Raw genomic sequence first — 15,146 nt, forward strand, 5'->3', positions numbered from 1 at the left:
TCGCTTTTTATGCGGGGGATACGTGCCGCGTAAAAAAAAACCGCGTGAATTCCGGAATCCGCGTAAAAAAACGCGTGAATTCCGGAATCCGCGTAAAAAGCGACCTTAGTGTACTATCCGGGCTGTTGATATGTGGTCTACACATGATAGATTGGCATGGAATCCAGCTTGCTGCCGTCGGAATGTAGCGTGAGGACCTCTACCAAGATGCTCTCCAGTCGACCGAGAAAAACGCGGTTTCTCAGACATCGCTGATGAGCCGATGAAACATTGGTGCTGATAAAGCTGCGTCAGCTTTCAGCGTCTCAGTAGATGGATGGATAATTCATGGTGTTTTGATTGCTGCTTCGATTTCAACCAGCTCCGAGGTAACGTCTGTTGTTTATCGCCATTTTGTATTCGGAAGAGTTGGTGAAAGTGCTCAGTCCAGTCAGTCAGTTGAATAATGGTTTGAATAGAAAAAAAGGCTATTAAGCATCAATTATTTGAAAAGTGATTGATACACCTTCTTAATCAAACCTTTGTGTTTTTTTAACATAATCGTAATCAGACAACACTGTTGGAAGTGCCATGTGATGCATTATTGGAATCTGAAAATATGGAAAATTTCGAAGTAAAATCTCCTAAGACTACATTATACCCTTGTTATACAGCTTCGCGCGTTGCAATACTCTGGAACTGCCAGACTGAAAATCTCCAATAATTGAAACGAACACTAGGTAGGAGGAATAAATAAATGACTCGTTTCATCGATCGCTTGCGGTAAGTGTGATGATGCAATACTAAATGGCGCTTGAAAACCTTGCCTGTTTTCAATGTCGCTTATCTTACTGCGGCCACAGGCCAACTCTACTGCGCTGCACAGGTTGCATGGGAGTGTGAACACAGATTAGATAAAAATTTTTTTTCAAAGCACTTCGGATATCAAACAATGGAATCAACTCGAGAGGAATAACAACATTTATTTTACTTTGCATTTGGTCGCCGTTCCTGGAATGCAAATGTTAAGCATTGAGTTAAACACATGCGTCTGGGGGCAATCGCGAACTCTAGCTCTACGGGATATACACTGAACGTACTTTTGGCAAGCGAACGGGTAAGGAACGTTGTAAGTTCCGGATTTTTCACAGATTTCATCGGTGATGGTTATAGCTTTCTGCTCGCAACCGGGTGCTTCTTGTGGGAGGCAGCTTCCAATGGACGTTTCAGGCATAGGATAAAGTTCGCAGGTGTCAGCATCACCTGGTGCGCAGACCAAACGCTCTGGGTCTAGAATCTGTCCGATGCTGCAAGCAAATACGACAGCCTGTCCGGACATGCACACGACAAACACATCACAGTGGATGGGATGCTCTAGAATCGCCGTTTCTAGTCCGTCGCACATGTCAAAGAAGCTTTCACAGGTGTCCTGATCTCCTGGAGCACACAGTCCAGTTTCTGGTGCAAAGGTTGCTCCTCTGTCGCAGGGAACAATGTGTGCCACCTCCGAAATACAAGATATGAACAGATCACATCTGGTTGGATGAGCAATATTTTCGTTTGGTCGAAACAGGCAAAGATGTGGAAAGTACTCGCACGTTTCGATGTCACCTGGGACGCAGTCTAAAAATCTGGGCCGCAAAACAGTACCAACGGGACACGTACTGACCGTTGCTAAACCATTGGAGCAAATCACGAAATCCGAACATTGTGTTTGATCTGGAGGTGGAAAGATGGCTTGCGGTTGTCCCAGGCACATATCCTCCACTGGAAGGTGTTCACAGCTATCAGCATCACCGGGCGAGCAAACCTGCATGTTTGGATGCAGTATTAAGCCTTCGGCACAAGGACGCATGGTGGTCACACCGTCGCGGCATTCGATGAGAAGATCACAATAGTTGGGATGCGGTATAACTTGATCGGGAAGTGCGCCACACACATCAATGAGGGATTCACAGGTTTCAATATTACCCACAACACAACTGCCGCCCGAGCCGTTCGAAACGAATATGGTTCCTCGTACGCAGGTACCAACCGAGGTTTGTCCATCGGTGCATCGAAGGAAAAGATGGCATCCAGATGGATGCGGTAATAGACCTTGCTCTATATCTGCACAACGATCGACGTATAACTCACAGGTTTCGCTGTTTCCTGGTACGCACTGTATTGTCCCTGGCTGTATAACATTACCTTCCTGGCATGATTGTACGGTTAGCTGTCCATCAAGACATTTTATCCACACCGTACAATCTTCTGGGTGTGGATAAATAGTCGGTCCCTCTCTACCTGCGCACATTTTTTCGATTGGGGTCACTTCACAAGTGTCCCTATCGCCGGGTACACAGAACTCCATATCCGGTCGAAGGATTTCTCCCCAAGGACAAGAGTGCACCGAGGTCACTCCATCGCTGCACCTCATGAATAGATCGCAACGATTTGGATGCGGGATAATACCATCCGGAAGATCGATGCAATAGTCGTCCAGATTATCGCAGGTTTCCGTATTTCCTGGAATGCACCGAGACTCGGTGGAATCGAATATGTGCCCATCAGGGCAAGACTCGATGGTGACCTGTTCTGCATAGCAGCTGATGTACAGCTGACATCGGGATGGATGCGGAATTACACCATCCGGCCGACCCACGCATAGTTTGTTATACAGCGTACAAGTTTCAGGGTTTCCCGGTACACAACGAATCGTTCCTGGTTCTACAATGTGGTCATCAGGGCAGGTAAAAATATTTTGGTTTTCTTCTTCACATATCATATACTGATCACAACGATACGGATGGGGATAGATAACTGGTCCAGATCTTCCATCGCACATTTCTTCTATTGGGTCGGCGTCACAGGTTTCCGAGTTACCAGGGACACAGAACTGCATATCCGGACGAAGAATTTCTTCCCACGGGCAATTATGTACTTGAGCCTCCCCATCCTGACACCATATAAACATACCGCAGTAATTTGGATGCTCGATGACGTATCCATTCGGACGACCTACACACACTCCATCCATTAATTCGCAGGTTTCCGAATCTCCAGCAACGCATTCTGCCAATTCAGGTCTTAAAATCATTCCGGTAGGACATGTTTCTACAATAGCGGAACCACCCTCGCATCTTATGAACTGATTACACTCATCCGGATGCGGCACAATTCCATCGGGTCTTCCTTCGCAGGCAACTTCCGGCCTGCTGGGAATACAGGTCTGTGCATCTCCGGGAACGCAGAACCGAATATCTGGTCGGAAAATCTCGTTTTCCCCACAATCCTCGATGCGAGCGTGATTATTCTCACACCGAATAAACGAATCACAGAAATCCGGATGCGGATGAGCTGATTCGGACGATTCTACGCACACATCCTCCAGCGAGCGGCAGGTTTGAGCACTTCCGACCACGCATTCGTTCAACCCAAACGAGAAAATGTGCCCTCTAGGGCACTCCAATTCGGTACTTCTCTCATTGAGGCACTCGATGAAAAACTCGCACCCATTCGGATGAGGAATTATTCCATCCGGTCTTCCCATACAGAAGATATCGCCCGGCTGGCAGGTGTCGCGGTTACCAAACAAACAGACGCCCTGCTCTTGCCACCAAATCTCGTCCTCTAAACAATCGATAACCGTTGGCCGTCCTAGTTCACAGAATATAAATCGCGTGCAATTACCCGGGTACTCAAAAACACCAAACGACACCTCCGAACAAAACTCTTCCAACTCTGGATCCACATTTGAGATACAATCATCCCAACTGCCAGGGACACATTCGAATAGTTCGTCATCGAAAACGAAGTCTTCCGCACATTGGTAAACGTTAAACTCCTCGAAGACACAGGAAACGTACTTGTAGCACAGTTGCGGATCCGGATGGGGAAATATCCCGGCTGTAACACCTTCACAAAATCCTTCCAAAATGTCGTCGGAGGCAGCAGGTGTTAAGACCGCTGCCACAACTGCAAGCACAACCGGCAGCAACATTTTTCATCCACGGAGTTGAACACGTCCAGCCGCACGTCCGAAGACTAATCGAAAGGAGTGATAAAAGTTTCGCTTTTGTAGCGATTTACGGACGGGTTATCGGCGACGCCGCCAATCTGATACCGGACGGTATCAATTTCGTTTCGCCAAAAAAACCGCTGGAATAGGTAAGTAATAGGAATATTGCGTTTCGGCATGCGCCCGATAGCCAAATTCAAAAGATTGCAGCAAAACGACGAAGATAAAGCAATTCAATTAGTGATGAAGGGGTATCTGTCGGCAGTATTGAAGAGTGAAAAATCATGAGCTTTCACATTTTACGGTTAGCTGGAGTAAAAAAAAGTTTATCCCTTGAGCGGTGCAATCTCGAGTTCATGGCTTATTACGGTGGCCAAAGCAGAGCGTTGGCCATACACCTAATTGAAAGAAATTTGGTTTTAATACTGATATATTTTACAATTTTATGGGTCGAATTCTAAGAACATTTTAATTTTTCTGGCCCACAATCCAGTCTTTTCTACAATCCTAAGGTTTAATAAAAGTTCAAGTTTCCCCATAGGTCGCCATTATTTTTTTGGATTAATCGGATGTTGTTATTACGTTAGGTAACACGATACAAAAAAAACGAAATTTAATTTTCGGAATGTTTTTCTAAACATTTGCTAACACATTCTATGATGATTGTGTTAATATAAACGCAATCAATATGTTGAAAAAAAAAACTGAATATCTTGCTTCTTACCATATATTGAAAAATATGATTTGCAACAGTTAAGCTAATTTATTTCATAAAAATCGGTTTACATGTTTGTTGCTGCGACCTTTGAGCTTCTTTTTATGTTTATTTCATTTTAAAAGGTCATTCGGTCCTAGATCGTGCTTCAAGATAGACGCATTTTGATCTCGCTCCACAGTTAAGTGAACAAATGGTTTGTGATGGAACAATGACAAGGTCCATTGCATAGCGCTATTGTTTCCAGTAGATAGGTTTAAGGTTGTGAACACAAAGACTTTATCACGCGGTAAAAATGGCGGATATAAAAGTGAGAGTGAACACGCTGAAATTCATTTTCGGTCGTGATTCGTCGGAACCAACGGATGCGGAAATGTTTGGATTTTGTCGGGAGCGACAGTTCAATCCTGAGGAAATCTACTCGATTTATAAGGAGAAGGAATCGAGGGCAATTTTTGTGAAATTCAAAAGTGAAAATTTCATGAAGGCGGCGCTGCATTATATGCAACCGGTTTTGTCGTTTAATTGCGCAAATGGGAATGCAGTCAACGTTAGGGTATCGGAAGCGGACAATTCTTTCAAGTACGTTAGAGTATTCAACATCCCCCCAGAGGTAGAGGACAGAGAGATTTACCAGGTATTGTCCCCCTACGGAATGATAATGCAGCAGATTCGTGAAAAATACCATCCCAGCACGGGCTACCCAGTATTTTCAACCGTTAGAGGACTGTATATGGAGGTTTCGGGAGAAATCCCGTCCCAAGTTAGGATACGCCATTATCAGGCCAGGGTATACTATGATGGAATGATCAACAAATGTTTCAATTGTAAAAGCACGGATCATCTGAAGGCAAACTGTCCGAGAAGGAACACTACTCAGAGTCGATCGTCGGTGCAAGGAAGGCTGTACAGCGATGTCTTGGAATCTCGTGATCTTCGACCTAACTTCGCTAAGCGTATGGAAGTTAACCAAATTGAATGCCAGATGACAACTTTAAACAAGCAACCGGAACAGAAGCCTTCTGGATCAGGAATACAGACCATAAGCAAACAGCAGGAAAACGTTATCGCCCAGGCTGAATTCCCGGAGCTGTCAGATTCCTCAGGACCATCTTCTGTAGCACTTGTCAATCAAACACTGGTTTCAAAAAATACGGTGGAATTAATTAATGATGATCAGGAGAAACTGTTTGTCGAACAAAAATCAAAAAAGAGAGGGAGGAAGAAAACCCGTGCAGATAAGGAAGAGTCATCGAACGAGTCGGATCCCGATACACCAATCAAAGTCCCTGGAAGCGCATCACTACTGGAAGCCCAGCAAGGCAGAACAAGGAGCCATAGTAAGAAACAGCGAAGCATATCTCAGCAACCAGAACCTCAACAAGAATCTCAGAGCAGTAGGTAAGAAACTTTAGAGTAATAGGGTAATCGCTCCATTATTCATCTCAACAGCTAGGTGCACCTATATTCATCTTATTTCTCTCATTTGTCCAATTTATCGACAAATTTCTACAAATTTTTAAAAGTAAATCTATTTGCTTCTCGATTTTGTCAAGTGGTTGAAAGTTTCACGTTAAAAATATGGTAAAACTTGACGAAAAATTGATCAAAAAGACGTGATTAGATGAATATAGGTACTGAGATGAATATAGGAGCGATTACCCTAACTGAAAAAAGGTGAAAATGATTTTTACGAAAAAAAAATTGCAACAATCAACTTAAAAAGCATTAGAATAGATATTAACAAGTCGTTACTGCGAGACTTCATCGTTAATGAAAATTTAGCCTTCGTGTTTCTGCAGGAAGTTACGTTTGAAGATTTTTCTTTTATTAATACGCATAGAGCATTCGTCAACATTAGTGATCAGAACAAAGGAACAGCAATTTTAGTGAGACGGAACCAAGGATTTAGAAGTGTGCTTTATGATCCAAGTGGCAGGATATTATCAATCATTTGTGATGATATCAACTTGATCAAGTGTACGCACACTCAGGAACAAACAAAAAACGGAAAAGGGAAGATTTGTTTAGAAATCAAATGACAGTCCTCGTAGTAAAAGGTAATAATCTACACACCGTAGTGGGGGGAGATTTTAACTGCATACTTAACAAACGCGATAGCCGAAGCGCGCTTGCCAACATGAGTTATGGACTTAGAGATTTAACTGAAACGCTACATTTGAAAGATATAGCTTCTGAACTCAAGGGTACACACACAGAGTTTACATTTTTCCGTGCTGATTCAGCGTCGGGTTTAGACAGGTTTTATGCTACACACAGTTTTTTAGCCAAGTTGCTTCCGTACAAACAGTGTCAGTTGCTTTTTCAGACCACATGGCTGTAGTAATGTCATTTAAAGTTGATTCCAATTGTCTGTGCCTTCGAGGCCGTGGTTATTGGAAACTAAACGGAAGCCTTTTGAAAGATGAAAACATCTTTCAAACGGTTAACGATGAATTAGATACACTAGGGTATTTTTTTACGCGGTTTATTTTTATGCGTTTTATTAAACGCGATTTTTTTACAATAACACGGATTATTTTTATGTGATTTGTAAGACTATTTGTAAGCGGTATCAAATAAGTTCAGTATAAGTACATCTAATCTCACTCCTAAAAAGCGGCTCAATCAACCGCGTAAAAAAAGACCCCAGTGTAATCTAAAAAATCGAAGAGTCTACATAGATAACCGGAGTATTTGGTGGAATAACGCTGCCAAGCCAAAATTGCAATATGTTTATAAGCATGCAAGTAGAATGCAGAATTTGAGAATAAATACTGAAAAAAATTCTCTATACAGCGGAATGAACATGTTGGCTGCCGACAGATGCAAAGGCATCGACGTCAAAAACGAATTACAATTGGTGAAATCTAAGCTCATGAGTATTGAGCTACAGAGAATTGAATATTACAGTACTAGGTTTTCAGGAATATCTATGTTAGAAAATGAAAAACTAAGCCTATACCATGATTCAAACCAGCTCCATAAGTTTGGACAATCAACTACACTTCAGTTGAAGATCGGGAATGAATATATTAAAGAAACTAGTAAATTGAGGTAAGTTATTGTCAAATTTTACACTGAAACGTTCCGTCGTGAAAATATTTCGCCGAATGCGCGAAGCATAAACTTAATGTTGAACTCTATTACCAAATCGCTTGATTTACAACAAGCTGAAAACTTAATAAGGCCGATACTAGAAGAAGAGTTGAGGGAAGTTATCCAGAATCAAACTTTGATAAACTCAAGAATGAATTGCTTTTCCTGTTCAATGGATACCTTGATGGTTCATTGGAGCCACAGAAAGAGTTCTCTGAAGGAATCATTATGCTAATACCTAAGACTCAAAACGCAAAAAAGTTAGATCAGTTTCGTCCAATCTCCATGCTTAATACGGACTACAAAATATTCACTAAGATCTTAGCACGTCGTTTACAATCTGTTATTGAAACGCTATTAGGACCAGGTCAGATAGCTTGTACAGAAAAACAGTAATGTGTGGAAAACGTAAAACAGTTGAGATCAGTCATTGCAAAGGCACAAGCATCCAAACGTTTTAAAGGGTTCATTCTCAATACCGATCTTGAAAAAGCCTTTGACAAAGTGAACCACAATTTTCTGTGGTTGATTTTAAGAAAGTTCGGAATTCCAGAAAAATTTATTAACTGTATTAGGCAATTATATACCAACGCCACATCACATGTGCTCTTCAACGGATTCATGACTTCTGATATAAAAATTGAGAGCTCTGTTAGACAGGGCTGTCCGCTCAGCATGGTACTTTTCGTACTGTACATTGAGCCCTTAATCAGGAAAATTTCTGAGAATGTCCGTGGAGTTCTAGTATCTGGCAAATTTATCCGGGTATTAGCCTACGCGGATGATCTAGTAATGTTTCTCAGGGACGACGTGGAGTTTGATTTGGTTCTCCAAATTTTCAACTCTTACGCCGATATATCCTGTATAAAGTTAAACATGGGAAAATCATCCTCTATCAGAATCAATAACGCAATGAGTGGGCCACAACAGTTCAAAGAAGTCGCAGAGGTTAAAATTCTAGGTATACTTTTATCGGGACAATGGTCGTTAACTATCAAACACAATTTTGATAAGATAATCAAAGATATTCAGTTTAGATTGAGTTTGCATAGAACCAGGAACCTCAATTTGATACAGAAAACATGGCTTGTGAACATATTTTTGCTTTCAAAGCTATGGTACATCTGCCAAGTTTTTCCTCCGAACAACCAACACCTTGCAAAATTGTTAAAAATTTTTTGTGGCTTCATTTGGGGTTCAAAACAGTTGTTCAAAGTTGAACGCAACCAATTGTGTTTGGATTTCGAAAAAGGTGGTATAAAACTTATTGACATAGAGTCTAAGGCCAAAGCTTTATTCATAAAGAAAGTTTTAAACTTGGGAGGAGATCCTAACAATGAGGATACAATTATGCTAAATCATCAGAAAATGCAGTCTCTGGGGAGAAACACGAAAGAATGGTTGCAGCTTGCTAGACGAGTTAAAGAAAATCCTGCGCTGGACTCAATAGAAAAAATATACTTATATTTTCTGGATGAGCGGAGTATTCGACCAAAAATAGAAAGCATATTCCCAAACCTAAGTTGGGAAAACATATGGGAAAATCTCTCACATAATTTTATTCGAAGTGAGTGTAAATCTCAAATATTTTTTCTGTATAACGATTTGATAGTTCCTAAAGATAAATTGGTTAAATACAATATAGGAAGACTTCCCAATAATCTCTGTGATAGCTGTGCTGTACCAGAAACTAACAAGCATATTTTTAAGGAATGTGTCCGCACCAGTGCTGATAAAGGTCATTTTCCCCAGCAAAATTCTTCGAAAATTATAGCCAATCATTTTCAATTTTCACTTTCAGTGATCGCAGCACTCTTTCAGATACACTAGATTTTCGTCCTAGTAACGTGCTGTTATACTCAGATGAAACAGATCGCGTGCATCGTTCACGGTTACGGAATAAAATTTGACGACAAATCCAACCAAATGATCTTCACTTCAAAGCGAAAAAGAAAAACAAACAGTCCACTCAACCAAAATGAACCTCACCGAACCATTTTTTCACTGGCACTGACCGATGCCTTGACAATCTTCGTTAACTGATAAACTGATTTTGTTGGCTTGCTTTCATCGCATGAAATATAATGAGGTGTTTCGACAGTTCACTTCCATGCAAAAAGCGGGAAGAGAGAACTCTGAAAGGATTGTAAAAAAATAACGTTTATGGATGCTTTTTTTCACTTTCACTCAAGAGTGTCAACAAATATCAACCCTGGTCCGCACACATACAATCCGACTATGGTTAAATGATATTCTAAAAAACCGTTTGAAAATAGTTGCCACAGATCCTGAAGATATTTTAAGTTGGAATATAAATACAAAAAGCAAAAGACTTAAGGCAGTTCTTTGGATAGTAATGTTTACTTATACATATATTATGCGTAATTATCCAAATAGCAGTTTATATACACTAAAGAAAAATATAAGAGAAGAAAAATGGAACAACAGAAAGTTTTTCAAAACGTGTTCCGGAAAATGGCTGAATTTATATTAGGACCGGGATAACGGATAATAAATACAAATAAATCAAAATGTAACATACTGTAACATAGAGAAAATGAAAAATATATTATTTTTATATTTAAAAAAAAAATTTCAATCAGTCTTGCGGCATTCCGAGTAAACAATTGGTTATGAGGTAGAAAAACCCTGGATTCTTTCAGATATAACATCCCATAAAACTTGTTATGATTTGCTTCATATCCATTTGGCATTGTGATACTTTTGATCTGCGTCTTTTAGGTTTTTTTTTAAGTGCTCACAGATACTTGAGAAGAGAACTCAGAATGTGGGAATGAAGCTTGGAGAAGATGCTGAAGTGGTTACCCTTCCCCGGATACCTACTCAGCCTGCCCTGAATCCATTAGACCATCCAGACTCCAGCCCTGATCTTCTCGGAACGACAGTTATGTATTACATCGGAGAGTGACTTATGTGCTTGATGCTCGCATTTTACTCCTATAAACTCCTGGAGACTAGCAGTTAGCTATCACTGGAGTGTTGGTAATTGACCTGCTATACACGTTACAGCTCTAGGGCAATCTGGGAGGCGGTCGCACAGACCAAGCTCCAGATTGTCCGGGTCTTCGCCTATTCTTCAGACTAAATTGTCCCGAGTAAAGCCTGGTCCGCTCACTACAATTCGCCTTGACACCAGTCTTTTTTGACAGCTCGCTTGTGTGAAGCAGACATAAACAAACCGCGCGTGAAGTAGTTACTTTTCTGAAGAGTTTTTTGTAAAATCTTGAACTATTTATACAAAAATGGTAAGTACCAAGTGAAATAGCAGCTTTTTGATGTACTTTTTAATAAGCTGCATGAATTTATGAATAGTTCTAGTACATTATTTTTCCGTTTTTTCGGAATGCTCAAATATGCTTTTATAAATAAGGAAAATAATGAATGAAAATTATTATAAACGAATAAAATTAAAGTTGATTAATTTTGAAAACTTCACGTATTTACCAAATTCACGGTGTGTTTTTGATTGTACTGAAAGAAAATAACGATTTAAAAAACCACTTTTTAGGCACTACTCGTGGCTCACCCTGATGAAATACGGTCAGAAATTCGTTTCTCGGTGCAGTTGTCGGATATGTTTCACTATGCTGCCGGAGAGAGCAGATTGATTGTCAAGGGGAAACGAGTTTTCAAGGCCAATCATCTCTTGCTGGTGGGTGTTCAGACTGTATACGACGATGGATAACAAATTTTTGCTTCGTGCCTCAAGTCATCGTCCCCTAGTTCCGAACCCCACAAGATCTCCATTCGAACCAAAATTTTATTTGAAAATTGAATATTCCAGTGCTCCTGCAAAGCTGGATTAGGGAAATGCAAGCATGTCATGGCCGTCCTCAATTATTTGCTGATGTGAGTTGAAGTTTGTAACATTTTCAAACAGTTATAATGAAAGTGTTGGCGTCATTTATAGGCATCCTTTCATTCCTTTTTTAACTGTAACCGACCTTCAACAAAAAAGGGGAAAGTGGCGTTGAAGGTGGCTAGTAATATGTATAAGGCCATAAGGATCCGTGATTTTTGCCTTAAAACTTCCCACAACTCAGGACAGAAACCAGAGGCTGGAAACTCAGAGAACTCTAATACCACTGTTGAGAAAGATAAAGCATCTAGCATTTTGAATATATTTCTGCGAAGTTCGTATACTTCTGAAGTAGAATACTTCTCTCAGGAAGTTCGGCTACATAGGGATGTGAAATGTAAATCTAAAACCGAAAAAAGTGAAAAATATGTCCAATTTCAAATGCTAACAAATCGGTTAGTATTCGATGGATTTCCTCCGTTCTTGCAGCAATAGATTGGAAAATCTTCTAAGATTCTTCCCAAATGTAGATAATTGTAATTTTTTTTTTCAAACTATTGTACTATTGAAAATAGTCAAGCCTTGTCAAAACGAAAACTTCGGCCTCTGATTGGTCGTTATATGATTCTCTCCCAAGCACGGTCGACAGAATCATAGACCTTGCCATTTGGAATGTGCTATTTGGCCTATATAAGAGCCTGTTTCACCCGAAGCCGCTCATTATAATTCTAGACTGCAACAACAGAAATCCTCCCTTAGCAGCAAGCAGCAGCAGTGGATACAGCAGCAGTAGCAGTGCAGCAGACAACGGCCACAGCAGTGGCATGGCAACGGATAGCGGAGCGCGTCTCAGCATCGATAGCAGGGCTAGTAGCGAGTCACATTTTAGTGACTCTGTCACTATTTTGAGCCTAGTCACTAAAAAGTCACTATTTACGCTAAAAAGTCACTAAAGTCACTATTTTACGACAAAATGGTCACTTAAGTCACTTTTTTAGCTTTAAATGTATAAATTAACTATTGTTGTATTGCAACATACTTTAGAAAGCTTCCTTCTCATTTACAGAATATTTGAACAGTTCGGTTCGTAGGGCATTTTTGTTAACTTTTCCATCATAATAAAATTTTCATTCAAATGAATTGAAGCGAGTGGAAAACCGTAAGACTCGGCCGGTCATTGTGATTAAACCAGTCGAGTCTTCTCAATCTAGTGAAGATACTAGAATTTTTTGAAAAAATAATTTAGATCCTAAAATACACAAAATTAGAAACTTTAGAAACGGGAAAGCAGGTTCGATAATTGCTGAGTGTGCAACAGGGGATAACATTGAAGTCGTGAAAAAGGACATTGAAAGCAATTTAGGTGAAAAATATAATGCTGTTATTCCTACAACCGCTAAGCCTAAGTTGAAAATTGTGGGAATGAGTGATCAATATTCCCCCGAAGTCTTTATTGACTTGTTAAAAAGTCAAAATAAAGACATCGGTATCAATGAAGTCAAAGTTATTGCTCAATTTTTAAATTCAAGCTGCAAATATAATAAGTATAACACTATTATTGAAGTTGCTAAGGACACTTGTAACCACTTGATGACTGCTGGTAAAGTAAACATTGGGTGGGATAGGTGTTCGATTCAAGAGGCCGTCAATGTTTTACGTTGCTTTAAATGTGGAGAATTTGGTCATAGAAGCACAGAGTGTGTTAGTCCTGAAACATGCTCCAAGTGTAGCGGACTACATAAGACATCGGAATGCTCATCGACTGATTTTAACTGCGTAAATTGTTTAAAATCTAAGAAAGAATTTCATTTGAACTTGGACGTTAAACATCCAGCATTTAGCACGCAGTGTCCGGTATATGCCGCATTGCGGCATTTTGTGGAAACAACACGTCCGATGTTAGTATTGCTGGCTGAAACTCATATAGTAGAAGCTGATGCATTTGATCAATATAACATACCGGGTTACAAAGTTGCTTTTTGCCCTTTACACTCCAGATATACTGGAGGGGTTGCTTTTTACGCCAAGGAATCTGTTAAATTCAACACTCGGTTAAACGAATGTGTTGAAAACAATTGGTTCCTGGGTATATCAGTTGAAAGAGGCATGACGATGGGAAATTTCGGAATTGTATACCATTCCCCCAGTTCAAGTGACCAGCGTTTTTTGGAAATTGTAGATAACTGGTAGGAGAGTTTTGTAGATTTAAATAAATTAAACGTTATCGCTGGTGACTTTAATATTAATTGGCTTAATGAACCAAATTCGAATCAATTAAAGCAATTAGCAGATTTTTTCAATTTGCGACAAACTGTTTGTCAATATACAAGAATTTCCAGACAATCTCGTACATTAATAGATCACGTGTTTTCAAATTTTGATAATGTTCATTCCTTTTAAAACGAAAAAGAGATAAAAGGTACAAGCAGTTTTACAGAAGTAACAGTAACGATGATTGGTATAGGTACACCGCGGCGCGTAACATGTATTCACGTGCCTTGAAAAAGGCTCGGTGTGAATATATACAGCAGAAGATTGATCAACATCAAAATAACAGGAAACAGTTATGGAAAATTTTAAAGAAACTAATAAAAAGTAAAGATTGTAGCCCGCAATCCATAACTTGTAATGGCTTAGAAGAACAATCGGCGCGAGTAATAGTAAATAAATTTAACAATAATTTCGTTAACAGTGTTCAATCGATAAATCAAAGCATTGATTTGGTCAATGAGCCGGACGAGATAATACAGCCGATCAATAATAACTGTAGCTTTGATGGTTTTCATCCTATTACTTTTGCAGAGTTGAAAGATATTTGTTTTTCTTTGGAGGGATCGGCTGGTATCGACAGTGTCAACGCAAAAGTAATACAAGATTGCTTTCATGTCATTGGACACGATCTGCTGGACCTTATTAATGAATCACTGCAAACAGGGCACGTGCCTGAAGTCGAAAAAATCGAGGCTAAAGAAACTATTCTTGCTGTATTTTTGGATCCAAATCGCGCTTTTGAAACAATTTCTAGGCCCTTATTGTTGCAAACATTGGAGCGCTTTGGTATCGTAGGGACAGCATTTAAATGGTTTGAAAGCTATTTGTGTGCTAGAACTCAGAAGACTCGTTTTCATGATTTTGAAACGGATTCCATTGCTAATACACTTGGTGTACCGCAAGGAAGTGTTTTGGGGCCCATTTTGTTCATAATTTATATTAATGACATGAAGCGAGTTTTACGGTTTTGCGATATAAATTTATTTGCCGATGACACTGTTCTTTTCATTGCAGCGAAAAATCCAAACGATATTGTTGCACTTTTGAATCAAGATTTACATTATCTGGCGAATTGGTTAAAGTTTAAACAGCTTAAATTGAATATTAGTAAAACACAGTACTTGATTATTTCTTCTGCCAACTCCAGACCAGACGTAAACATTGTAATTGATGGTGAGACGATTGTTCGCGTAAATGAATTAAATTATCTTGGAGTTATTATTGATGACAAATTAATTTTTAAGTCTCACATAGATGATGTC

The 15,146-nt window shown here is 39.8% G+C and overlaps 1 protein-coding gene across 1 annotated transcript; it reads right to left on the reverse strand.

The window, feature by feature from the left end:
* Positions 1-942: 942 nt before the first annotated feature.
* LOC129722461 (uncharacterized) lies at positions 943-4,024 on the reverse strand. Its single transcript, XM_055675910.1, has one exon. The coding sequence runs from the start codon at positions 3,959-3,961 to the stop codon at positions 962-964; it is 3,000 nt and encodes a 999-aa protein (XP_055531885.1). The 5' UTR covers positions 3,962-4,024; the 3' UTR covers positions 943-961.
* Between the last annotated feature and the right edge of the window lie 11,122 nt (positions 4,025-15,146).

Source organism: Wyeomyia smithii, chromosome 2 (assembly GCF_029784165.1).
Source record: "Wyeomyia smithii strain HCP4-BCI-WySm-NY-G18 chromosome 2, ASM2978416v1, whole genome shotgun sequence".
NCBI classification, from domain to species: domain Eukaryota; kingdom Metazoa; phylum Arthropoda; class Insecta; order Diptera; family Culicidae; genus Wyeomyia; species Wyeomyia smithii.